Below are 24324 nucleotides of genomic sequence, written 5' to 3'. Positions count from 1 at the left end.
CATCCTTCTGCCCCAGCTCAGGGGCCTCCCCACAAGACACCCACTCCGGCTAGCCATGGGGGGTTCCGTGGAGGAAGGAGGACGATGATGGGCCCCCGTGGGCAGGGATGGGTCCCCTGGAGCACTCGTCCCTCAGGGCCATCTGTGTTCCTCCCCTTCCCCTCAGCTCTGTGCTTGGTCTCCTTCCGCAGCCATACTCAGTCCCCCCACCTACAGTGAGGTCGAAGCCCGCTGGGGGCGCTTTCTGCCCCTGACCCAGGGCCAGGCCCCAGGAACCCCAACCCCTCGGGTCCCTAGGTCTGAATGGCTGTTGGTCTTGAGGGAGAGAGAGGTCTGTGGTCCAGCCCAGCTCCTGCCTGGAGGAAGGCCAGGTCAGGGTGGACGGGCCCCAGCTCTCCAGCCCCCTGGGTGGGTGCTTCTCTGTTGCACGAGATTTGAAGCCCTAGAACCCGCCTGACATACAGGGGGGCTGGAACTCAACACAGACCCAGGGCACGAATGCTGGCAAGCAGAGCAGAAGCAGCCAGGAAGGACGCCAGTTCCCAGGAGAGGACGGAGGGTCCGGGCCGCGGGTTCCTGCGCCGGGCCTGGAGCGCCCTCTGGTGGTCATAAGACGTCAGGCGGCCAGCGGCCTGCCTCCACTCCCGCCGCCACTCTTCTGGGACCTTCCCAGTACCCTCGCCTCACACTCACGCGGTGCGGGGGGGGGGGGTGCAGAAGGGGTGCCTGGCTGCTGGCTACTTCCAGGGACTCAGTGGCAAAGAATTCCCTCCTTCCCTTCCCAGCCCCGCAGGTGTCCGCCCGAGTCAGTAGTGGGGTCCCAGGACAGACAGACTTTCTGGGAGAGAATGAGCTCCCTGTCCCTGGAGGCAAGCAAGCCCAGGCTGGGCACCCACCTGGTGGAACTCGAAATCCTAGAGGGAGCGCCATGTGTCCAGGGAGGCGGGAGCTTGTTGGCACTGAGGTCCTCCCCACCCGAGCTCACCCGAGGTTCCAACGTTGTGCCTTAGAGCCAGAGGGAGCTCCCCATGTTCCCAGTGCACAAAAAAGGAGTCGGAGTCCTTGGTGCGGGTGGTGTTTATCGCCCGACTGCCGGCCTGGCACACACTTCACTGTGACTCTGCCACGTCGGGGGCTTCACTAAACAGGCCAAGGGGTGGCGGGTGGGGGTGCTGTGAGGTGTCCCCCAACCTCTGCCAGGTGTGGCCTCCCCCATTCCCCACCTTCCACCGCCCTGTCCCCAGTGGCACAGACACTCAGCCTGTCTTGCAGCAGGAGGGACAGGAGCTAGAAAAGAGCTTCCCTACAGCAGCCGGTCACCATCCTCTAAAAGGAGAGCATCCTCTCTCGAGGGCTGGAAGCAGGTTAGGCCTGGGTGACTGGCTCCTCCACCCGCAGAGGGCCCTGGGCTTCATCCTCAAGCTCCCCAGGCACCTGGAGGGCAGGGGTGGGGAAGCAGGTGAAGGGGTACCTCCAGGGGGCTGGAGTCCCCCAGAGGAGAAGGAGCAGGCAGGAAGGAAAGACGCAGGTGAGGAACGGAGGGAGGGCTCGGGTCTGAGTGGCTGCAGACACGCTCACCTCCCAGTAGACCCGGTCCTCGTAGCACTGGGAGTCTGGAGGGGAGTCCAGGAAGGGCAGCCTCAGCAGGAGCCCTGGTGGTGGTAGGGGAGGGTGTGTGAGGGGCTGGGAGGCACGAGGTCTCCACAGGACGCCTGCCACAGACAAATCACAGCTGGATTCAGGGAGCACCTACTGTGCGCCAGACCCCGTGCCAAGGGCTCTGCAAGGCCCTTGCTGAGCACCCACCGCAGCCCTGCAAGCTGGACCTGACCCTCAGGTCAGCGTGAAGGAAGCAGGGCCCCGCGAAGTCCAGCGCCTCACTTGTTCCTACAGACGGTCATGGACCCAGCCGTGATGCTGCACGGCTCCTGAGCTGTTGTGGCCCCCTCCCCAGGAGGGGTGCAGAAAGTGTTTATTGAGTAAATAAGGATTAAGTGAGGGAAGGAACCCAACCTTGCTTGGGAAGGAGAATCTCGGGGCGGGGGAGAGCAGGGAGGGGTGGGACACTGAATCATAGGTTTTATTTTGAAGGCCACAAGGAGCGAGGCCAGACATCGGGAAGGACTGTCTGACCCGGCATCAGTGAGCAGTCTGCCTCTGTGGGAGGATCTGTGTGTCGTGTCCCCCCCACCCCCACCCCCGCCCCATTCCCTGCCCAACCAGAGCTCAGCAGCCCCTTCAGGGCCTCAGCCTGAGGTCGGGCTGCCCTCTGGTGGGCAGAGGGGGCAGTACAGGGAAGCCACAGAACTGGAGAGGGACCCAAGTCAGCCCCTAGCCGCTCCCCATCTCCTCTGGGCACCAGGAGGGAACAGGTGCCCACTTCCGGAAGCGGTTACCCCTGAACTCTACAACCCCACCCCATACCTGACACAAAGCAGGTGCTCAATAATTATGTGAGCAAATGAATGTCAGGGGGATGGGATCCATTGGCCCTTCCCCTCAGAGGACACCCCTCCTCTGTCTTCTACGTCCTGGGGAGCTCTTGCCAGCCCCCCACCCCCAGCCAAGGTCACTCACCTCCGAGGCCCCCACCCACAGAAGCAAACATCAGTGTGACCAGCAGCCCGAAGAGTTGGTGCATGGCCTGGGAGGTGGCAGTGCGCTGGCCCGCGGCTATGAGCGGAAACACGCTGTCCAGGCTGCAGGGAGAGGGGGTGGTGGGGACACGGGGCTGGAGCACAGGGTCAGGGCGCCAGGGCATCGCGCTGCCTCATGCAGCGGCAAAAGGACCTCAAGGGAGCCCAGAGCACCCTTTCACCCCCATGTGCCTGCAGACACCCAAATGCTTTTCAAGACTCGGTCTGAGGATCTCTTTTGCCTGGCCTCTCCTCTGACCCCTGATGTGCAAAACTGATCCTAAGGGTCATTATCTCTTCCCGCCGTTATTCATGAATGAATGAATGAAAATAGACACTGTTTTTTGTGTTGGAAGGAGGAAGAGAGTGATTGAGGTCATTTCGGGGGGATAATGACCTTGGGGAGGGTCAGGGATGGGGAGGACTCACCCTTCTCCATAAGCTTCGTGGGTGGCCAGCCTAGCCACGAGGACCCCCAGGAGGGCTCCCAGGACCCCAGGCATCCCATGGAGGTTGTGGACACCACATGTGTCTTGGACTTTGAATTTCGCCTCAAGAATGGGCTGGAGGACAGGACACGAGTCATGGGTTTTGAGTGGCCCTCCCTCCTGGGCTGTTGGAAAGGTGGGAGGAAGGGCGCTGAGGGCCCCCTGCTCTGCCCAGGGCCCGGGAGTTGTCTATACCGTGAAGAACTTGTACCCCAGCGTGGAGACCGTCCCAGCCAGGAAGCCAGCTGCCAGGGCCCCAAAGGGCGTCAGCATCATTTCACCTGCTGTCCCCACCACAACCCCTCCGGCCAGCGCGGCGTTCTGGATGTGGACCTGGGGGAGCACAGGGGAGGGGGGCACGGGAGGCACTTCCAGATCACACACCCATCCCGGCCCCACCCCGTCCACCACGGCGGCATCTCCTGCTTCTGGAAGTCCTTCTGCCCTCTGATCTCTAGCTCTCCTGCTGTCCCGTGGTCTCCTCCTGTGAGGACCCCATGCATCCCGGCCCCAGGCCTGTGCCTCATCCTGTTCCCCTGGAAAACGGGCCTTGCCGGCTGTCAGACCCCTCCTCCCGCACCCCGTCCCTCGGTCTCCCCGAGGCCTCCACCCCTACCATATCCAGCCGGCCGTGCTCCCCGACCAGGGCTGACAAGGCAAAGGTGCTGAGGGTGCTTGCCGTCAGGGAGTAGTACGTGTGGAGGACTGTCCGGTGCTGCCCGTCCCCCAGCGTGGTGGGCGCTGAGTTGAAACTGGGCCAGAAGACCCACAGGAAGATGGTGCCTAAATGGGGGGCAGGCCGGCAGAGTGAGAGGCAGCATGCTCTGTGTCCTCGCTCGCGACGTGGGGCCAATGCCTCCCCGAGCCAGGGCCACGTGAGGTGAGGCGTAGCAGGTGTGCAGCCCGTCGCCTGGCAGCAGCTAAGTGCTCCGCCAGGCCCTGTCTTAACGGTACTGAGACGAAGAGTGCCTCGCCTGAGGACCACAGACGCTTGACATTTTCTTGGTAAGCATCAGAAAAGGAAATAAAAACAGGCAAAGGGTGCTACATGTCAGGCACCAAACTGGGAGCTTAATATCCATATCAGGGGAATCACGGGCTTTAAAACCTCACCCACCCCCCGGAGAGGCGGGCCCCGCAAGCAAGCGGGAGGGGCCACCGTCTCTGGGGCACCGGAAGGACGGATGGCCTGTGCGTGCCCTGACTACGCGCGCGTGGCTCCCAGGCCAGTCCCGGAGGGTGGGGCGGAGCCAAGGGACAAGGTGAGGGGAAGGCTGGGGACCCATAGGGTAGGGCCATCCTGGCAAGAAGGCTTGAGGGACTGCCCCTCTGTCCCGAGGGGTCTCGAGTGTGCGATGTCGCTTCTCCCTGCAACCCCACAGTCTGCTGTGGGATCCAGCACGCTCACACGCTTACACGTGTGTCCTCCGAGGGGCGAGCAGGAGTCAGGAAGAGGCAGGGCTTCCTGCCTGGAAGGAGGGGGACAGAGGAGAGCTGGGGTGTAGGCCTCCCGGGGAAGCACACCTTCTTGGGGGAGCCCCTGGACTTCTAGCCAAAACATCCACCTCATTTCACCACCAACCTGCAGGTGAGCAAGAAATACAAAACCAGCCTCTCTTTTTAGTGTAGGAAGAGGCAGTTTGGCCATAAAAAAGTAAAATCTCCATTTCCTTCCCTGCCCCGTTTGTGAAGGCAGAGAGGGGAGCAGAAGCCAAGGTAGAGGCTCATGCTTGGCAGAGAGACCTGACTGCTCCCGGGACTGACCCAGGGCCTCTCCCCGCACCCCGGTGTGCAGAGGCTTCTGGGAAACCGCCTGGGGCGGGGGCGGCGTGAGGGGCAGAGTCCTGGAGGTAGGAGATGGGGAGAGTGGGGGGGCGGCTGCGCCAGGCTGAGTCTCGCTTCTGACTTGGGGTGAGGGCTGAGGGTTTTTAAGCAAGGATTGGTGCAGTTAGACTTGTTCCGGAAAGGCCCCCCAGGAACGGGTCTGGGGCACGTGGTGTGTACCCTGGGGCTGAGTTCCAAGAACCTGTCCAACAAACTGTTGACGATGATGAGCACAGAGCTGGTGGTCTCCGCAGGGAGTTCCCAGCAGGACCCCAAGGACCACAGGCAGCACCCTGAGACCTGGCCTGGAGGTCCTCCCTGGCCCCGCCCCGCCGCAGCCTCAGGCCTCACCGATCATGGCAAAGAGGTCAGAATGGTAGACGGAGCCCTGGCGGTGCTTGCTCTTCTCCAGCTGCGGCCGGTAGAGCACCCGCGAGAGGACCAGCCCGAAGTAGGCCCCGAAAGTGTGGATCGTCATGGAGCCTCCCGCGTCCTTCACCTGGAGAGGTGGCCTGGAGCTGGAGGGCAGCCCCCGCCCCGGCCCCACGCTCTCCCTGCTCGGGGCCTGGCCCTGACCGTCCCCACCCCAGCCCACCCCAGCCCCAGCCGACTCACCCCCAGGAGACTGAGGAGCACAAACTCGTTGACCCCGAACAGCAGGGTCTCCAGCAGGGCCAGGAGCAGCAGCTGAGCTGGCCCGGCCTTGCCCAGGACGGCGCCGAAGGAGATGAGCACAGCCCCCGCGCAGAAGTCTGCATTGATCATGCTGGGGAGGCAGGTCGCAAGGGTGAGGGGGGCAGGCGAGGGTGGCCCCAGGGGGCCACGTCAGGGCAGGAGGCAGGGAGCCTGGGCATCTGGGCCTTCCCTGGTAAGTGGGGAGGGCTCCCGTGGCCTCGCTCGTGGATGAGGAAAGCAGTCTCAGGGAGGTTCTGCGACGTGCAGAGTAAAGCCCACGTGGGGCGGGAGACCCAGATCCTGAACCCCGTCCTTTTCCAAGGGCCCTTGGGTAAGAAGGGGCTTAGAGCAATGGGCATGGGGCTGAGTGCGGGAACAGGCAGGCATTGGAGACAGGGAGCCGACTGAAGGACAGGGCTGGGGCTGGCTCCCCACCGACGGGCAGGGGCTTCCCGGCCAGACCAGGGCCGGGGAGGAGCCAGGAGGCCGCCGCTGCCCACCTCTCCACGCCAACACAGATGTGGCTCCCGTGCCTGGTGTGTAAGAAGCCCTGGATGAGCGTGGACCACTGCAGGGCGAAGGCGGCCAGGAGGAAGGTGAAGCCCAGGCTGCTGAAGCCGTAGCGTTGCAGGAAGGCCATGAGGAAGCCGAAGCCCACGAACACCATGACGTGCACGTCCTGGAAACCTGCAGGGGACATTTGGAGCGGCTCCGGCCTCCACCCCTCCCATCAGCCGCCCTGCCGGGGGTTGGGGGGCAGCTCTCACCAGCCAGGGCTGCCTGGAGGCCGGAGCCGAGCCTCTGAAACTCCCCAGCGGTGGCGGGGCCTCCGGGCCTGGGTCAGCGGTGCAGAGCCGGCCGGCTCAGAGCAGTGGGACCCAGACCCTCCCTGCCGTTCCCACCGTGCAGCCAGGGAGCAGAGCCTTCTGCTCTCTTCTCTGGCCTGTCCTTGGGTCTCCTGCACCGCCCAGCGGCAAGTCCTGCCCGAGCTCTCTCCTGCTAAGGTCCCTGCCCCTCCATGCTCCAAATCGTCTCCCTCTTCAGGCTTCGTCCAGTTTTCCCTTTCTGCTGGGAAGTCCTCCTCCATGTCTCACCTCCATTCCCCAGACTTCAGAATCTATACCTTTCCATTTTGAGGATTTTAGCTTTTTTAAAAGATTTATTTATTTGAGAGCAAGAAAGCGTGAGAGAGAGATCATGAGTGGGGGGTGGGGGGATGGGAATGGCAGAGGAGGAGGGAGAAGCAGGACCCTGGGATCATGACCTGAGCGGAAGGCATACGCTTCACCGACTGAGCCACCCAGGCACCCTGATTGAGGATTTTAAATTTTTAAAAAATAATTTATGAAATAGCTTTATTTATTTATTTTTTGGAAGTAGCTTTAATTGTGAACAGAGATTTCCTCCGGGACAGGAAGGGAACGGAGGGGTGGGGCTGCTGGTACACAGTGCCGACGGTCACCCCTGGATTTGTGCCATATGGAGGCTCGGGGAAGGACGGTTCTGCTTTTTCGTTCGTTTCTTTCTATAATCTGAGTATGTTAGTTTTATAGATGAATTAGTTGAATTTTTTTAAGTGTCAATGAGGTTTCTGGGCAGGGAGACTGGAGCCTCTCTGCGTGCTTTCTGTGGCGTACGCGTAACAGACGAGGCTAGTACAGATCACCTGCCGCGATCTGGAAATGAGACACATGCCGTGGTTCCCTTTGGTACACCTTGCTCTGTGCCCCTCCCCCACCCCGCGTGAACAGGGGTGCGACTCAGCCAGCCTGGCCCTGCTCTGTCTAGAGTACTTCCACGCTGTATCTTTGGCTTTAAGTGAGAAATGCCAGAGAAGGAGTACCAGGAGCGTTGCTAGAAGTTACATAGTGTCAGGGAGCTCTTGAGAAACAGGGTCAGCTCTGACCTTAAACTGTCCTTTTATTGCTCCGTGGGAGAAACTTCGCTTGGAACCTAGCGCTAGCAGATGTCACTTCCCCCAGGGAACCCGGATGCTTTCCCCGCATTCCCGTGACAGAGCTTCACTGCGAACTGGGGCGCCAGGCTCTGAGGACACGGCTGCCACCGCAGCAGCCACTGTGCCTGCCCTCACAGAGCGTGCAACACAGACGTCAAAGAATCGAAGAACCACGCCCGGGAGTCTTCCCAGCTTCTCACGAGAACACATATCACTGATCGCATTTCCCTTTTCTCTCGGCCGCCTGGAAGCTCGGAGCCATACTGGCATCGCAGCTGGGACAACTGGAGGCACTTGTTATTGGTTACTATAATTCATGACTTACGTATTGCTTCCCTGCTTTTCTTTTCTCCTACTTGTCATGTTTTTGTTGTGAATGACCTCAAAGCTCTTGTAGAAAGAGGCAGATCATAAAGGAAAAAAATCACGGTCACCTTTTTGTTTCATCTGAAGAAGGACCGATAGGCCAGAAATGTATTATTGAACCATAGAATGCGATCCGTAACCTCGAGAGAAGCTAACTTTTTTGCTTTTTTGTGCTGGGTGCGGGCTGACAGGAAACGAGTTCGAGAGCCCCAGGTGGAGGGTTGGGTGGGTGCTGGAAGTAGAGGTCTGCCTCTCAGCTGCCCCCCCCCCAGCTGCCAAGGGGAGTAAGGGTCTGGGGGTCCACTGGCCTTGCTAAATGTCCCCAACACCGTGCCACTTCTCCAGCCCTGTGCACTCCCAAATCACCCAGCTCTCTCTTCCCTCTCAGATCTTAAAACCCAACAGAAAAGGAGAAGCATCACCTATAAGTCAGCCTGCCACCTAAGTTCTTTGAGGCCTCGCTGTCTGGCTTCTTTTCTCCTTGTGCAAACAGTAAATGGGATGGCATGTCTGCTCCTTCGTCCAAGGACAGCAGGATGGCAAAGGTGGCTGGGTCGCTGGGCTCGTGCCCCTGACACGTAGGAACTGCCCCGGAGCGTGTGTTAACTGGCAATAATATTTATATCTCCCACCCTGGGTTTGTTTTCAATCAAAACTCAGTCCCTTGACCTTTCAGCTGGAGTCTAAACATTAAGAAATCTTCTCTGGGGAACATTCTGCAGACTCTCTATTGCTGTGGCCACCAAACCCATGCGCCTTTGGTTGGAGAGAAGATAAAAGTCCTCTAGAGATACCCATTACCCTCCCTCCTTCCCCACTGCCCCTCCCCAACCCACTGAATGGCTCCTGAACAAAATAACAAGGAACAAGGGGACAGTTAAAGCTGGGTTGTGTGACCACGGACAAGCCACTTAATCTCTGTGAGCCTTGGTTTCCTCATCTGTAAAGTGGGGCTATAAACATGGGGAGTAGAGAAATGGGAGTGGTGAACTGGGGAGTCCGCGTCCTCTCACACTCTGCTTCCTCCTGCCGTGCTCTTCTGCTAGAGGTCACATCCCTCTTCCCGCATCTTCCAAGAAGATCCTGATTCCATCTATCCTAAATCCCTCTCCCCAAAGGTAAGGTCTCAGAGGCGTGCGACGCAGGAACCGTCTATACTGTTTCCTTAGACTCTCCCGTGGTTTCGGCTGCCAACCTGTCTTTCCTCCTCTTTCTTATTTTCCGTGACTTGCCTCATGGGACAGCTGGGCAGCCAAGAGACCTGGCTCTAGCCTGGCTAACTTGCTGTGTGATCTTGGGCAGCCCCATGACCTCTCTGGCTGTCTCTCCACATCTGAGGGGAGTGGACCAGATGGGCTCTGAGGGCCCTTCCTGCAGCGAGGCCTGATAGACCCTCGGAGCAGCCATGTCCTGGGCACTGGTTAGTCCCACAGCTCAAGACCAGCTGCAGAGCTCCCTTTCATCTCCCGAACCAAAGGGCGGTGGCTACACCTCCCTCTGGCCCTGACCCCTTCCCCTGGACTCAGGGGCAGGGGAAGACCCGGCTGATCAAAGCCCCAGGCTCCAGAGACCTCACACTTCCCTCCACCCCGACCTTCCCCCACACCAGAGTCCCAAGTCCACAGGGATAGAAAGCTAGGGCAGCAAAGAGGTAGGATCCCCACTCCGCTCCTCTTACTGCAGCCCAGGGAGAGCTGCGTGTCCCAGGAGAGCCCCCCACTGCAGCAGAGGGGCGACAGCCTGGGGGGTTTCGGGGAGAACTTTGAGACAAGCAAGGCGCTGAGGCCTTGAGTGAGGCCCATGGGAGAAGAAAATGTGGGGTCCTGGCAGGCAGCCAGGTCAGACCCTTGGACAAGAGCTTACTTCTCTCAGCCTAGGGGCTGTTCCTTCCCTCTACCTCTCTGGGCAAATACACGACCTGGGAGCCTGCCATCCCAGCCTCTATGGCTCACCTTGTGCAGACAGGGCTGACCTGAAACACTGGAGGGAGGACGGCTGGGGGGCTGGGGACTGGCACTTCTTGCTCAGGCCCGGTGCATCTCACCCTCTATGTCCTCAGCATTGGGACCTCATTGTGTCGGGGTTGGGACTGGGAGAGGGTCAGGTGGGGACAGTCTGCCACCAGCTCAGCATACGAAAAGCAGGGTAATAACAGCCTGGGGTTTTACAGAAGACTCTCACACTCTGGGCCTTGTTTGAATGTACATCTCTCAAACTGAGCCATTCTTCTCCCCACTGCCCAGATGGGGAAAACCGAGGCTGAGAGAAGCCCTGCCCAGCAGTAGTGATGAAGTCTGGAGATCTGATATCTTTGGTCCCAGCTGCCCAGGGTCTGAACTGCAAGAGGAGGCCCCCAACCTTGAGGGAGAAGCTCTGACCCCAGCAGGGGCAGAGGCTTAACCCTCTGGTTCCTGGGCCTTCTCAGCAGGCAGGTGGGCTGTGTTGCTTGGGATGCCTGAGTCCTAGCTCCCGCTCTGCGGCTCCCCTGATGGGCAATCATGAGCAAGTCACAAGCCCTCTGAGCCTCAGCTTCCACCCCTAGGAAATGGGCTGATGACCCTGCCATGGTTCCTTCTCAGGGCTGGGGGCTGCTGCTCTGTGGCTGTGGTCAGTGGTCGTGTCATTGTCTCTCTGACTCTGGAAGGGCCAGTTTTGAGTGGCTGCCTTCAGAGCGAACACCTGCCATTAGCACCTTCTGCACACCGCTCCCTACCTCCCCAGCCCTGATCAGGGTGGAGGCCCTGGAAAGGCGGTCTCTGCAACAGCCCTGCAAAGCCCAATTAGGCAGACTGGGAGGTGAGACAGGGAGCAATGAAAGCTCAGATCTGGGTTTGAATCCCAGCTCCCTGGGCTCTGACAGCCCGAACCTTAACCAGCCACGTAACCTCCTCCCGGCTGGGTTTCCCCAACATCGTCTACTTCGTGGACTACATGAGATATTGCATGGCGGCCCGCAGACGCCAGCGCAGGGGTGTTATTATAAATCTGGGGCACCCTCCTCGGAGCCGGAGGGTTGCCCTCCTGGGGTAGATACGCCCGAGACACCGCGGACCTTGGGCTCTTCGCTCCCCGTACCCTCGCCCGCACTCACTTGGGTAGCGAAAGTAAAATTCATTGTCCGCGTTACTGTGGTTGCCCCAGTGCCAGAGGGCGGCGTCGGTTTCGTGGTTGTAGCGGACGAAGACCGCAAAGAGGATGGCGGTGGCGCCCTGGAGGAGGAGGCACAGCAGAGGCAGCTGCAGTCGTCGGCCCGCGGCGCGGCGCGGGGACTCAGCCATGGACAGGGGCTTCCAGTCTCCGGCTCCGGCTCGGGCGCGGGCGCAGGCTCGGACTCGGGGCGCACTGGGCAGAAACGCCAGGGCAGGGCAGGCAGGTTCCACCGGAGCCAGGCCCCGCCCCCGGAGCCAGACCCCGCCCCTGGAGCCAGGCCCAAGCCCACGCCCGAGGCTCAGCGCCCCGCCCCCCCTTTTCCCGCAGCTCGAAGCCCCAGCCCTGGCAGGTACGGAACCAGGGCGGCGAGGGCCTGGGCCTGAGGCCTGAGATGGGGCAAGGGCCGGGCAGGGAAGGGTCGTCAGGATCCTGAGGTCCTGTCTCCCTTGGCCCAGCTGCCCCTTGCACTGTTCGGGTTGGGACAGGTCCTTGGACGTGGCCTGTGACCTGCCCTGATGGAGCACACCTGAGGGACCCGGTGGGAGTGGGGGGAGGAGAGGACCCTGCCCCTCAAACGTGGTGTTAGTTTAGAGAGTGTTTCCCAAGCAATAAGAGGCCCTTTAAGGCCTGGGCCTGGGCCCTCCGGGTTTAACACCAGAGACAGATGAGGGGTTACTCAATCTTTTCCTAACTGAAAAAGCCAGATGGAGAACGGAGGTAAAGAGGCGCTGTCCAGGCATTGATGATTAACCCGGCTGGGGGTGTCTGAGCCTCACCAGCACAGTGCCTCCCCTGGGCCCCAAGCTCCTAGGCCTCCCACCCCGGTCTGCACCCCAGCACGCCCAGCAGCTGGCCACACTGACAGCTGGGCTCCCTGCATGCCTGCGCCGGTATGAGGAGACCTGGCCTGGCTCAGCAGCTGGAAAGAGGGGAAGCTAGATGGAGGAGGGTGTTCTCAGCCTGGAGTCAGGAGCCAGGTCTACGTTAGCAGGGGTCCTAGAAGACAGACAGTGAGGACACAGACTGACTGACGCCTACTGAGAGCCGGGCTTTGGAGATGAACCACATGACCCCTCCCTCCAGGAGCCACTGTCCAGTTGGGAGACCAACATCTAGGAGGGAACTGAATTCCCACTGGGGTGAATGTGTGACCTTAGGAAGTACAGAGGCCACAGAGGCCCAGGAGGAAAGGCAGTGGAACCCATGGGAGCAGGGACAAGGGTGGGCACAGACATGAGCTGCTTCCTGGGAGGTCATGTCTGCAGGCAGTCTAGAAGGACAACCTAGAAATTGGAAAAGCAAAGGAGGAGGGGACATTTCAAGAAGGGGACCTGCAAAGACAGAAGCCTGACCATGTGAGTGTCCAGTGTGTTCAGGACTCAAGCTGGGGGTGGGGAGTCTAGAAAGGCCTTGAAGGCCCTGCTGAGGCACATGGACTCTACCCTGTGGGTGCAGGGCCACTGGACGGCTCTCCCAGGTGGGAGACCCTGGCACTATTGGTGCTGACACCTGTGAGCCACAAGGGGCTTCAAAGAAGAAAAGCTGAGGGGCGGTCTCGGTGGGGCTGGTGGAAGGGGAAGCCCTCTGTCCACCCTGCTGCCCAGCCTAGTCCGAGGGGGCTGTTGTGTGGGAGGGGCTTGTCAGTGTTTGCAAAGAAGTCCCAGACCCCTGCCTAAAGGAAGAATGTGGCCTAGGCTCACCGGGGCCAGCCAGTCCCTAGAGCAGATGGGGGCTCCTGCCAGCCATGGGGCTTGCCCCTTCTCAGGAATGTGCAGGGACAGGGGTGACAGTGCAGTCCCTGACCCTCCTCCTTGCTTCGCCTTCTGCCTTTTGTGCAATTCGTCTCCTCTCCACTTCCCGCCATGGGCTTTAGCCTCCGGCCTAGCATGGACTCTGGGGGACAGCTGGATTCTAGGTATCCAGCTTCCTGACCTAAGTCAGTGCCCAGCCAAGCAGGCCTGGGAGGACAGGGGTCAGACTCTGTGGTACTGCTCCCAGCAGGCCAAGGAGGCTCTCTGGCCTTCAGTGGCCCCTGGCCCTTGGCCCAGAGGCTTTCTGTCACTACTTGGTCAGCAGGAAGGCTGTTTTCTAGCTCCTTCTGCAGGAGGGGGTGGTGGTGGGAGAGGTCTGGTCAGCAGCCTTTGGATAATGATTCTCGGACAATTCATCTGGGGTGTCCTCCCAGGCCCAGCCTCCTGCCCCAGGGATGCGGGGTGCTTGCTGGGCACTGACTGGGAGTGAGGGCTTCTCTGGGTTATCCAGGCAGGGTCTGGACAGGCCCTACAAGGGGAAGAGCCCTCACAAGCTGCAGAACCAGGGAGAGCAAGAAGGAGTGGGCTGGGCCCCCCCAGCATCTTCTGGGAGCCTCTCCCATCTCTGTCTCACCTGTTGTCTCTCTCGGTCTCTGAATGCCTCTGGATCCCGGAGCCCCCGCCTCTGTTGCTCATTCAGGCATCCAACAACTGTTTGCTTAGTACCGACCCTAGGCCGGGGCCTGGGCTATGACCCGAGATTCTAGTCAACGTGCATAACACACCTGGGCTCTAGAGGTCTGGAGGGACCTCTGCTGGATCTACTGGATGTTGGGACGTCTAGAGGGAACCCTGGAAGGGCCAGAATAGCTGGGCCAGCCTGTGGAGAGTAGACGTTTGGGCAACATCTGTTTACCAGCCTGTATGGAAAGACCATTATATTTTAACAACTAGTGGTACCAGCTTGTGTCACCCCTGGCCCAGCAGAGGGCAAGAGCCTGACAGTCCTCTCCTTCTGAGGGGTCCCCTGAAAGGCCTCCACCTGTGAGGACTCCCCAGCCCACCACCCAGAATGAAGAGGCTCCATCCATGGTTTTCTTTTGGATCCGCAAGTGATGTCAGGACCCCTGCCCTCCCCCTGCCTCCTCTGGGCCTGGAAGCTTTGGGGGACGGGGGTGGCTTTATTTCTCAATCCACACCTCCCCCAGGGGGCCCCTGGGTCTGTTACCAGCTCCCATCCTGCTGGCTTGGGGTCTGCCCCATCTCGGACCTCCCTTCTCCAGTTTCTACCTGTGACCAGCTAGGTGCCTGGAGGGTAGCCAAGGGGAGCTGCTGTCAGCTGCCTGCCCTGGCCAGGCGTGGCCAGGCGGTCCGTGGGCCCCGGGGCTTGGGTTACTGAGTAACGTGCAGTTGCCTGAAGCTGCGCTCCACTAGGGACAGCCCCTCGCGGCTCCCTGCTCTCTGGGCTCAGGAGTCCCCAAAGCCACCTGGTGGCTGTAGTTCCGTGGAGCTGTCCTCAGCGTTACGGGCACCGAGGGGATGCGCAGCAAAGCCGTCCACAGCAGCTATGGGCCGGGCCGGGCAAGTACTGAGTCCTCTGTGACTTCCCGGCTCCTCATCTATGGGGCGGTTTCCAGGAGCCCGCAGACTTGACTCGAGCGAGCGCCAGCGTCCTCTAAGCCTTCGGCTGATGCGGCGTAGCTGAGCACACGGGACCAATGACTGACTCCAGCACCCTGCAGGGCACGTGGTGTCTCCGGGCAGGAAAGGGAGGAGGGGCAGTCGTAGCTGGAGGGGGTGAGCGGCGGGGGCCAGGGGCCTGGGGCACAAGCACATCCGGGAAGGGCCCTCAGACCAGCACCCGGGTGACAGGACAACTCGTGGACAGAGGAGATCTGGGGAAAGGCAGAGCCTGCCTTCATTCCACAAACACACCGAGCACCTGCTGTGTGCCAGCGCTGTGCTAAGGGCTGGGGGGCACGGCTGGAGTGACCAGATGTAAATGAAGAGGCAGGATCAGGCTGAGGAGGTCTGTGGTGGGGCTGGGGCGCTAACCGGTGGTGGGGGTGGGCAGGGAAGGCTTCCCAGAGGAAGTGACGCTTACTTTGAGATCTAGCCTAATTTCACAGCTGGGGTGGAGGAGGGGTTCCTTTTTGTCCAGCACTCTGGTGTGAAGAGAAAAGAGGCTATACTAGAGAGCCCCTGGACACCCATTTTCTGGGGCCGGACGAAAAACAGACCTCAGACCCTCCTGAAGACCGCGGCCACTGCAGCACCGTGTAAAACACTGCAGTACTTACATACACAGCATGGTGAAAATTAGATATGGCATCGCCGCTCACTCTCTTGTTTCATAGCTGTTTATTGAGCCACGCTTCACAAGGTCAAGCAGGCCTGGCTTTGCCCCTGAGGATATAGCAGTGAACAAACAGACGCTGACTTGCCCTCAAGGAGATGCTTTCCTAGTGAGGGAGACTCAGGAACACACACGAATAGTAGCTCTATAGAATGCCCTAAGAGGTTTGATGTAGACAAGGCTGAGCGAGAGGATAGAGTGACGGAAGGGAAGGGGGCTTGAGGCCAGATTGCCGGGGAAGGCCTCGGGAGACTCAGGAGGTGCAGGCAAGAAGCCCAAAAGGGGCTCCTACAGACCCCTGGGCAGAGGGACCAGCAAACGCACTGCCCTTGAGCAGGCACAGCATGGAGGGCAGGGCGGCTAGTGTGGTGAGCAAGGGGGCCGTGCAGGGAGGCGTGGGCCACACACATAGCCCTCAGGGCCCTGGTAAGGAGTGTGACTTTCCTGTAAGGATAATCGGGAGCAACCGAGGAGTTCAGAGCAGAGGAATAATATGATGTGATTGGACCTTCTGGTTGCCTGGGGAGCATGAGTGCAGGGATTAGTGGAAGAAGGCAGCAAGTCAAGAGGCCAGCAAGCAATCCAGCAATCCAGGGAAGAGCCGGTGGTCGTGGTAACGTGGAAAAGGGGGAAGCAGTCAGGCTCGGGTAGATTGGGAAGCTAGAATTGACAGGGTTTACTGAATGACTGGACATGGGGTGAAAGAGAAAGGAGTCTAGACTCCCGTTTTGCTTGTGGATGTCCAGTTGTTCCAACACTACTGGAAAGACTACCCTTTCTCCATTGGGTAACCTTCACTCCTCTGTCAAAGAGAAGTTGGCTGTATTTACGTGGGTCTACGTCTGGGCTCTGCATCCTGTTCCACTGGTCTATCTGTCCAGCCTCTCACCAATACCACGCTGTCTTGACTAGTGCAGCATTACATGAAGTCTTGGAGTCAGGGAGCATCTCCAAGATGCTCCAACTTTGCTCTTCTTCAATATTGTCTTGGCTACTCTGGGTCTTTTGCCTCTCTGTACATACCTTACAATAAGTTGGTCAATATCAACAAGATAATTTGCTGGGATTTTGGTTGAGATTACATTTAACCTATAGATCAAGTTGGGAATGGAGTGCCTGGGTGGCTCAGTAGGTTAAGTGTCCGACTCTTGAACTTGGCTCAGGTCTTGATCACAGGGTCATGAGTTCAAGCCCCGTATTAGGCTCCACACCCTGTGGAGTCCACTTTAAAAAAAAAAAAAAAGATCAAGTTAGGAAGAACTGACATCTTATCAACATTGAGTCTTCCTATCCATGAACATGGACAATCTTTCCATTGAGCATGACTTAAACATTTCTTTTTTTAATTGAGGGGCATCTGGGTGGCTCAGTTGGTTAGATGACCAACTCTTGATTTCAGCTCAGGTCATGATCTCGGGGTTGTGAGATCAAGCCCCGCATCAAGCTCTGAGCTCAGCACAGAGTCTGCTTGAGATTCAGTCCCTCTGCTTCTCCCCCTCCCCCCACCGCTCACTCTCTCTCTCTCTCAAAAATAAAAATAAAGGGGCACCTGGATGCCTCAGTCAGTTAAGTGTCTGACTTCAGCTCACGTCATGATCTCAGGGTCTTAGGATTGAGACCCATGTCAGGCTCCCCCTTCAGCGAGGAGTCTGCTTCTCCCTCTCCCTCTGCCCCTCCCCCCACTCATGCTCCCTCTCTCTCTCTCAAATAAATAAATAAAATCTTAAAAAGGAAAAAAAAAGATTTTGCTAGGGCACCTGGGTGGCTCAGTTAGTTAAATGTCTGCCTTCTTTTTAAAAAAGATTTTATTTATTTATTTGACAGAGAGTAAGCAAGCGAGAGCACAAGCAGGGGGAGCGGCAGGCAGAGAGAGAGGGAGAAGGAGGCTTCCTGCTGAGCAGGGAGCTCGACACAGTGCTCGATCCCAAGTCCCTGGGATCATGACCTGAGCTGAAGACAGACGTCCAACCGACTGAGCCACCCAGGTGCCCCGGTAGCTCTATTTTTAATTTCTTGAGGAACCTTCATACTGTTTTCCAGAGTGGCTGCACCAGCTTGCATTCCCACCAACAGTGTAAGAGGCTTCCCCTTTCTCCACATCCTTGCCAACATTTGTTGTTTCCTATCCATTTTAGTCATTCTAACTGGAGCCAAGAATTCTTTACCCAGCAAGGCTGTCATGCAGAATGGAAGGAGAGATAAAGAGCTTCCAGGACAGACAGGAAAAGAAGGCCTCTGTGGAAAGAGGTCCCAGTCTCGAGAGTAATTTGCCAACACATCTGTAAGAGGAAGTGACGACCCGGTGTGGCTCACATGGCTAAGCTAACCTCATGTGTCCTCTTCTCAAATACTGGAAATGTACGGCTGGACTGGAACGCTCACTAAAGCTAAACTGGCTTCCCAGCAGAGAAATTTCCGGATGCCGTGTCTTGGTGTTTCAAGTTCAAAGCTGGTAGTCAGTCCTTCTCTGCAGTATAGCTCAGAGTCACCCGCTCTGTCTTGAGGAGATTACCTGTCTTCACTTCTAAGCCCTTTATCCAGCCCACGGTGGTTTCACGTCACATTATATCTTCAGTTGATGCTGGTCCCTCAAGCACCATTCTCCCTCCACCCCAAGATGCTCGCGCCTCACGTCTCGATGAACTGACGCGTGCCCCGCTGCTATCTGACAGCTTCCAGCGGCTCTGCAGTGCCTCAAATGAGATCAGAGCTTCTGGCAGCCGCTGCCAGTACGACCGCCGGTGGGAAGCTGCCTAGTCATTTCTCAGCTGCTCTGTGCTCTACCTCACACCCTCTATTCGGTGTGTGCGGGGGGCGGGGAAGCCTCTTCTCCTAATTTCTAGGACTTATTCTCCTACCTCGAGGTCTTTGTCCAAGCCTCCAACTGACACGAAACCAACTTACTTCATCTATTTACGCCCCCGCCGCCGCCCCCTTGTCCCGTGGTACCATAAGGCCACTGCCAGCAGCCAGAGTCCAAGACTGATCCAGGACCCTCCCCCAGCAACCCACCTCCTCCTCCAGGCCCCCTCCAAGGATCACTATATTTTGCAACGAATTATCGGTCTTAGCTGCCTTGTTAGACAGTAAATCCCCCAAGACGCGGTCTCTACTGTGATACGTATCGCCAAGTGGCTTATCCAGTGAGCACTTACAGTGAACTTGCAAACTCACCAACCATGTACAGAATAACCATGCCCAGGTTGCACCAAGACTTCGCTGGGAAGAAAGGAGAACACACAGTGACTCTGTTCCACAATTCATTTACTGAACTGGGGCAGGTGATTCAACAAGAGATTGCCGGATAAGGCTGGGAGAGAAGAGTTCTTGCTTCCCCTCCCAGGAGCCAGTTGTGTCATCGACGCTTGTAAATTTTCCAAAATAGCCATCTGTTGTTGGGCGAGCTGGGTCTGCAGCTGGAGATTGGCATACATACATTCTAGGAGTCCCAGGCACTCCTTGGGCTTGTGGTCAACTCCTGAAGGGACAGCAAAGGTGGTGCAAAGGGGCAGGAGACAGACTTTGCAACCGTACTGAGGTGGGGAGGGCTCTACTCTTGCCCACGCAACTCGGCCCACACGCACTTTTGCTGGACTGTCACCTACCCAGCCACCCTAAGTGGAAAACCATCACTGGGATTTGTTACCTTTCTCCCTTGCTTAATTTTTTCCATAATATTTATGATCATACAGCATGTTCTGTAATTACTTATTTGTTGTCGAAGTCCCCTGTCTAGAATGTAAGCTCCAGGAAGGCAGGAAATTTTGTCTGATTTGTTCACGGTTGTATCCCCAGCGCCTAGAAGCGTGCCCTGGTGCCGAAGTATTCAAAACATACTCGATGAGTGACTGAAACCATCCAACTGAGGCCTCAGCCTCCTTCTCTCACCTGACACAGCGTCGGATGAGCAGTGATGTGCAGTCCCTCCTATTATCTCATTTCAACCAGTCTTGCTGCATTAGCCCAATTTTTTCTAATGTTTTCAATCGCATTACCTGCAGCCAGCTCCTAGGCAACTTTGGTAGTCATTTACCTATTTTTTGTGTATTTATCGGCCTTGACTTCTTTGTTAAACTCTGAGGTCAGCAAGCACTGTTGTCACGGCTGTGCAGTGCCTGGTTAGGCTCCCCACAGGGGCCCTAAACACCCACTGACTTCCCCACGGGAATGTGAATAACTGAGCTAACGCCTACCATTTCCTTCCCTGCACACTTTTATTTTAAAGATTTTATTTATTTGACAGAGAGAGAGACAGCCAGCAAGAGAGGGAACACAAGCAGGGGGGAGCGGGAGAGGAACAAGCAGGCTCCCAGCCGAGAAGCCTGATGTGGGGCTCGATCCCAGGACTCCGGGATCACACCCTGAGCTGAAGGCAGACGCTTAACGACTGAGCCACCCAGGCGCCCCTCCCTGGACACTTATTAACTAACATTACTAGCAAGCAATAAAACTTTCCTTTCAGTGCCACCTAGCCTAGTTAGTAAAGGTGCTAATAAGGAAACCAACACAAATTGGTAGAATGGGGAAGAAAATGAAATCAGCAGAACTTAACTGTCAACACGCTGGCGATAAGAGTTCACCCCAGATCAGGGGAGATCAGGCCACTTCCTCCGTGCAGCCGGCATCCCCCCGCCCCCTGCCTGGGTCCGGTTGGGAAACTGGCCCTGCATCCTTACCTGAGGGCAGCTTTGTTTTCTGGATGTTCAGGAAAGTGGCCGCTGGGGAACTTGCTTGAAGATTAATCAAGCTAGGGGAGGGTCTGGCTCGACAAAGAGGCACAGCATTACTTTCCTCTTTGGCTGGAACAAAATGAGAGGCAACTAATGAGACTTATTTCTAACAACTTCTAGGTTTTCTAACTAGATCCCTGCACTTGGTCTCTGAACACAGGTGCCAAGGCCCTGCCCTGAGTAGCTCCCAAAAAAGTTACGTAAGACAAACAAAAAAGAAACCACAGTGGTACTAAGGGAAACCAGGCAGGGATGGGTTCAGCTCACTTCTGACAAGTTCTCATGGGCGTGTGCCACATGCTTACTCCTGCGCTAGACACTTGGGCATCACAAGATCTCGAACTCGTGGCTTCTCAGGTACGATCTCTTTGGGAGAAAAATAGGGCACTGATGAAACGTGTTATATAACCACCTAAGGACCTAAACAATGCGTCTGACAGTCTGGGTGAAAATGAGACCTTTATTATTATTATTTTTAAAGAGTTATTTATTTGAGAGAGAGAATCTCAAGCAGACTCCATGCTGAGCGCAGAGTGGGACGCAGGGCTCGATCTCATGACCCTGAGATCATGAGCTGAGCCAAAATCAAGTCAGACGCTTAACCAACTGCGCCACCCAGGCACCCCTGAAAATGAGGCCTTTTATCTTGTAGTTATCCTAAGCATGTGACTGAATGTAGAAATGGGTGCTTTTGAAAAGTGCAAGAGCTCAATGTCAGACAGTCAGAGAAGACTCCAGCAGGTGGGGGATACTTATTGGACCTTGAACACAGGGGGCTTTTGATGAGTGGAAAAGATTTTTCAAGTGGGAGAAAAAAGGAGTGCAGGAGAGCAGGGTAAGCCATGGAAGACCCTTCACGATAGTGAATCTGAGACTTTAGGCTTTCTCTTAAATACAATGGAAAGCCATTGAGCCTTTTAGGATTAGAAAATGTGATAAAAACTGTATTTTATTGATCTACAGGTATTAAAATAGGCTGGATAGAAAAGTTCTTGAACTGGAAAATAAATAACCTTCGGCAAAAAGAATTAGGTTAGAAAGAAAAATGCATCTGTAGGGAGAAGATCATGAGTTTTATAGAAGACATATGTTATTTTTGTCTAGTGAGCAACACTTCCTCTGGAAAACTACTCTCCCCGGATTCCAGGCCATACTGGCGGGACCACACCAGGCCCCGCTCCCCGTGTGACCCAACATAGGCCAACCACGGTATCTCATCCTCAGTAACTGTGATTGATCCAAGGGGTAAGCACAAGGGGCAAGTTGGGAATCCATACACGGATTCTGTTGTCAAAGAAGCTTGCTTTCTTCTGATCTGCGATGCTGGGAAAATGTAAAGTTGGGGCAGATGAAAGCTACTGAATTTGGCCAGTATGCCGTAAGGAGCAGATACAACAAAGAGGGTACAGACAAGAGCACAGGAGAGAGATGGACGGACGACGCCTATAGGCACCATGTCCTCCAGTGTAGTCCCTGAGGTCCCAGCTCTCGAAGGCCTTCTTCCTGTTCTGTGACCATCTCAACCTCCCTCCCAACCACACAAGCCTCTTGTAAACAATTTCCTTGTTTACTCAAGGGAGTCTGAGTTGGGGTCCCATGAGATTAACATAAATCACATTTTGGACATACTGAATGAGTGGAGACTAGGCAGTCTGAGTAGAAAGGCCTAGAAAAACAGGCAGAGGTGGCACTGAGCTCAGGTGAAAGGTCAAACTGCCAGGCTAGCCACAAAGAGGGGATAAAGAAGCTGCAAAAATAAATCAGCTCTCCAAAGTAAAAAACAGAGAGAAAATGGGACCTTGGGGAGCTCTTCCTCAGGAGTTTGGAAGATGACAAGGAAGTGGCAAAGCGTGCAGAGAAGCGACAGATGGAGAGGCAAAGCGGCCGGGCCTCCGAGGGCGCCCGCGTCACTGCCAGGCCAAGATCAAGGACAGAAAAACTGAATCCACTCGTTCATTTACACATCTAGGAGACCGCTAAGTGCTTGTAGGCGTCCACCACTGACGATGCCACAGCAAACTAACACACAAGGTCGTGACTCTCACGGATCTGACAGCCCTGCAGTGTAGACAGTCACTAAGTGATCGAGCATGCGTGTTATTCCACCCCAGAAGTGCGAGACAGCACCTAGACCATAACCCATCTGGGCAGCTGGGGAGTGTGCTCCCCAGAAGCGATCCTGTCTCCACTGGGATTTGGAGGATGAAGGTATAGGATGGCCCTCTTCACGGAAAACAAGCCTAGGGACAGAGGTGTAACAGGTAGGTTGTAGGAAGGAAGACACTTTTCTTGTCCTTAACGCCAAGTGCAACAGAGGAATGGGGGGGGGGGGGGGGGGGGGCGGGGGGAGGAGTCCCCACACACCATGCCGGGCTGCGGTGCTCTCCGCTTGGAAACTCACTGAGCCTATGAAAATGGAAATCTGTTTTATTCCCTATTACTCCTGGTGAAGGAAACCTGTCTTGTGGGGTTTTTTTAGGCTGGGTTTGTAGACTTTCCAAGCCCTGCTGTCGACCCGCCATCTTCTTTTCCCTTCATCTCATCCGTCATTTGATGGCTCGTGCAGAATGGTAAAGAGACAGAAGCTGAAACTGGGGTCTCGAGATTATTCTCACCATTGGAAAACTTTAACTTCCACACAAATGCACTTCCCAACAATTCAGGCCCTTCCTAGATACAGGAGGACTCATTTTCTACTGGGTTGTAAGGTGTGAAGGTGTGAAGAATACTTACACACAATGCATAGTAAAGGAACCACAGCTCTGACAATGAAACAGAGGAGGAGTTGGGGAGCAGCAACGGGATGCAGAGCGTAGAAAATAACAGTAAAAGGTGCTTTACATACGTTATCTATTCGTCACAATGACCCTAAGAAGTAGGTAGCTTTCTCCACATTTGAGAAAACTTAGGAAATTTGCTTAAGATTCCACAACTAGCTACATGGCAGTGCGGGGGTTAAATTGGGGTCTGGGGGCTCCACGGTCACGCTCTTTACCAGTGCACAACACATCGTGAAAAGAGTCCGTTATGTCCAAGCTGTGACACAGTTGGCCTCTCAGATGGAGTCATCTACTCCACCTACAGTTAAGTGGCCGGCTCTGGAGTCACACGGCCCCAGGCATTTCCCTGGCACGAGTGGGACCACCCGCCTCAGAGGGTATCTGTTTACTCTCAACACTATGTCTCCTTGAATCCCTGCACGTGAAGTCTTGTTCTAAGTAGTAAGAGGGGAAATGAAGAATAATGTATTCGCTCAACATATTACTGAGCAACTATTATGTAACAGACCCAGTTCCAGGCACTGGGAATACAGCAGTGTTTCCATTTATTTATTTATTTTTAAAGTAAGGTCTATGCCCAACATGGAACTCGAACTCATGACCCTGAGATCAAGAGTCACATGCTCTACCGACTGAACCCCCAGGCGCCCCAGCAATGTTCCCATTTAATGGGAAATCGTAGAACAGCTACACTTTCCCATTAACAGAGAAAAGGGGAAGAAAAATACAACTAGAATCACTTTCCCAAGTTCTGAGCAATTTAGGTCTGGCTTTCAAGGGAGGGGGAGCAGGGCCCCGGGCACACACCTTTTCCGTTGGGATGGCTAGCATGCTGCTCCATGTGGACACCAACAGGTGTGGTGCCTGGGAAAGAACCACAGCGTTACATGACCAACAACCCCTGCTATTATTTTACTTTTCTCCGGCACATCTCGGGCTGCACCACTTTGGGGAGGAAGAAGTGTGAAAGAAGGTATTGTTCTATTTCATGGCCAAATATAAGCGACTGTTGAGTTGTTCGTGCTCTCATGGTCCCTTCACTAGTTTGTAAAACAGAAGTCTGTTACTACTGCTTCCTCTTTCCTGGACAAACTAGTCATTTAACTAAGCCCAAACCTTAAGAGTCTCCCACTAACGGGGGTTCCCTCCACGTTTTCCTCCTGCAGCACCAGCCCTTTTCCTGCCCTCGAGGTAACTTAAACATCCTGGCTCCCCATCATCTCCAATGGGCCGGCAGTGGAGCGAAAGAGGAGGGCACGGGGGAACCGGCGTGGAGCCCCCGGGGGCGTGCTCCGGGTAGGAGACAGGGCTCCCAGCATCTGCTGAAAGCACCTGCGTAAGGAGGGCGAGGGGCGCGCTCGGGGACTCGGAGCTCTGCCCGGAGACCAAGCTCCCTAGTCGGACCGCGCCGCTATTCCTCCCGCAGCTAAGGCCGGAAGGGACCATCGCGGCCCCAGAGGACCCGAGACGCCGGCCAACTCGGTGACCTCACCTGCGCTGTTACTCAAAAACCTCCTGCCCGGCACCCACCCTCGTAGTTGATACACATGCGCGGTGGCCCGCCGGCCAACTGCCCGGGCCTCCGCGCTTGCGCCGACCTGCGCGCCGCAC

At 56.4% G+C, this 24324-nt stretch overlaps 2 protein-coding genes across 3 annotated transcripts; both read right to left on the bottom strand.

Annotated features, from left to right (window-relative positions):
• Window positions 1–1066: 1066 nt before the first annotated feature.
• Window positions 1067–11305, bottom strand: RHBG (Rh family B glycoprotein). Of its 2 annotated transcripts, XM_008696553.2 has the most exons (10): window positions 11038–11303; window positions 6124–6310; window positions 5564–5714; window positions 5300–5447; window positions 3741–3907; window positions 3320–3457; window positions 3066–3199; window positions 2578–2699; window positions 1579–1652; window positions 1067–1434 (listed from the first exon to the last, which is right to left on the bottom strand). In XM_008696553.2, exons 1-10 carry the CDS (start codon window positions 11222–11224, stop codon window positions 1366–1368), a joined length of 1377 nt encoding a protein of 458 aa, XP_008694775.2. In that variant the 5' UTR covers window positions 11225–11303; the 3' UTR covers window positions 1067–1365. The 2 variants fall into 2 exon arrangements, with proteins under 2 accessions (XP_008694775.2, XP_040491743.1); XM_040635809.1 differs by having other exon boundaries at window positions 1067–1652; window positions 11038–11305.
• Window positions 11306–18430: 7125 nt separating this feature from the next.
• On the bottom strand, window positions 18431–24315 carry TSACC (TSSK6 activating cochaperone). Its single transcript, XM_008696552.2, has 4 exons — window positions 24206–24315; window positions 23521–23577; window positions 19880–20002; window positions 18431–18681 (listed from the first exon to the last, which is right to left on the bottom strand). The coding sequence occupies exons 2-4, from the start codon at window positions 23552–23554 to the stop codon at window positions 18464–18466; spliced, it is 375 nt and encodes a 124-aa protein (XP_008694774.1). The 5' UTR covers window positions 23555–23577; window positions 24206–24315; the 3' UTR covers window positions 18431–18463.
• Between the last annotated feature and the right edge of the window lie 9 nt (window positions 24316–24324).

The sequence above is a fragment of the Ursus maritimus genome, unplaced genomic scaffold (genome assembly GCF_017311325.1).
Source record: "Ursus maritimus isolate PB19 unplaced genomic scaffold, ASM1731132v1 scaffold_2, whole genome shotgun sequence".
NCBI classification, from domain to species: Eukaryota; Metazoa; Chordata; class Mammalia; order Carnivora; family Ursidae; genus Ursus; species Ursus maritimus.
This window is presented reverse-complemented; position numbering and strand designations above follow the sequence as displayed.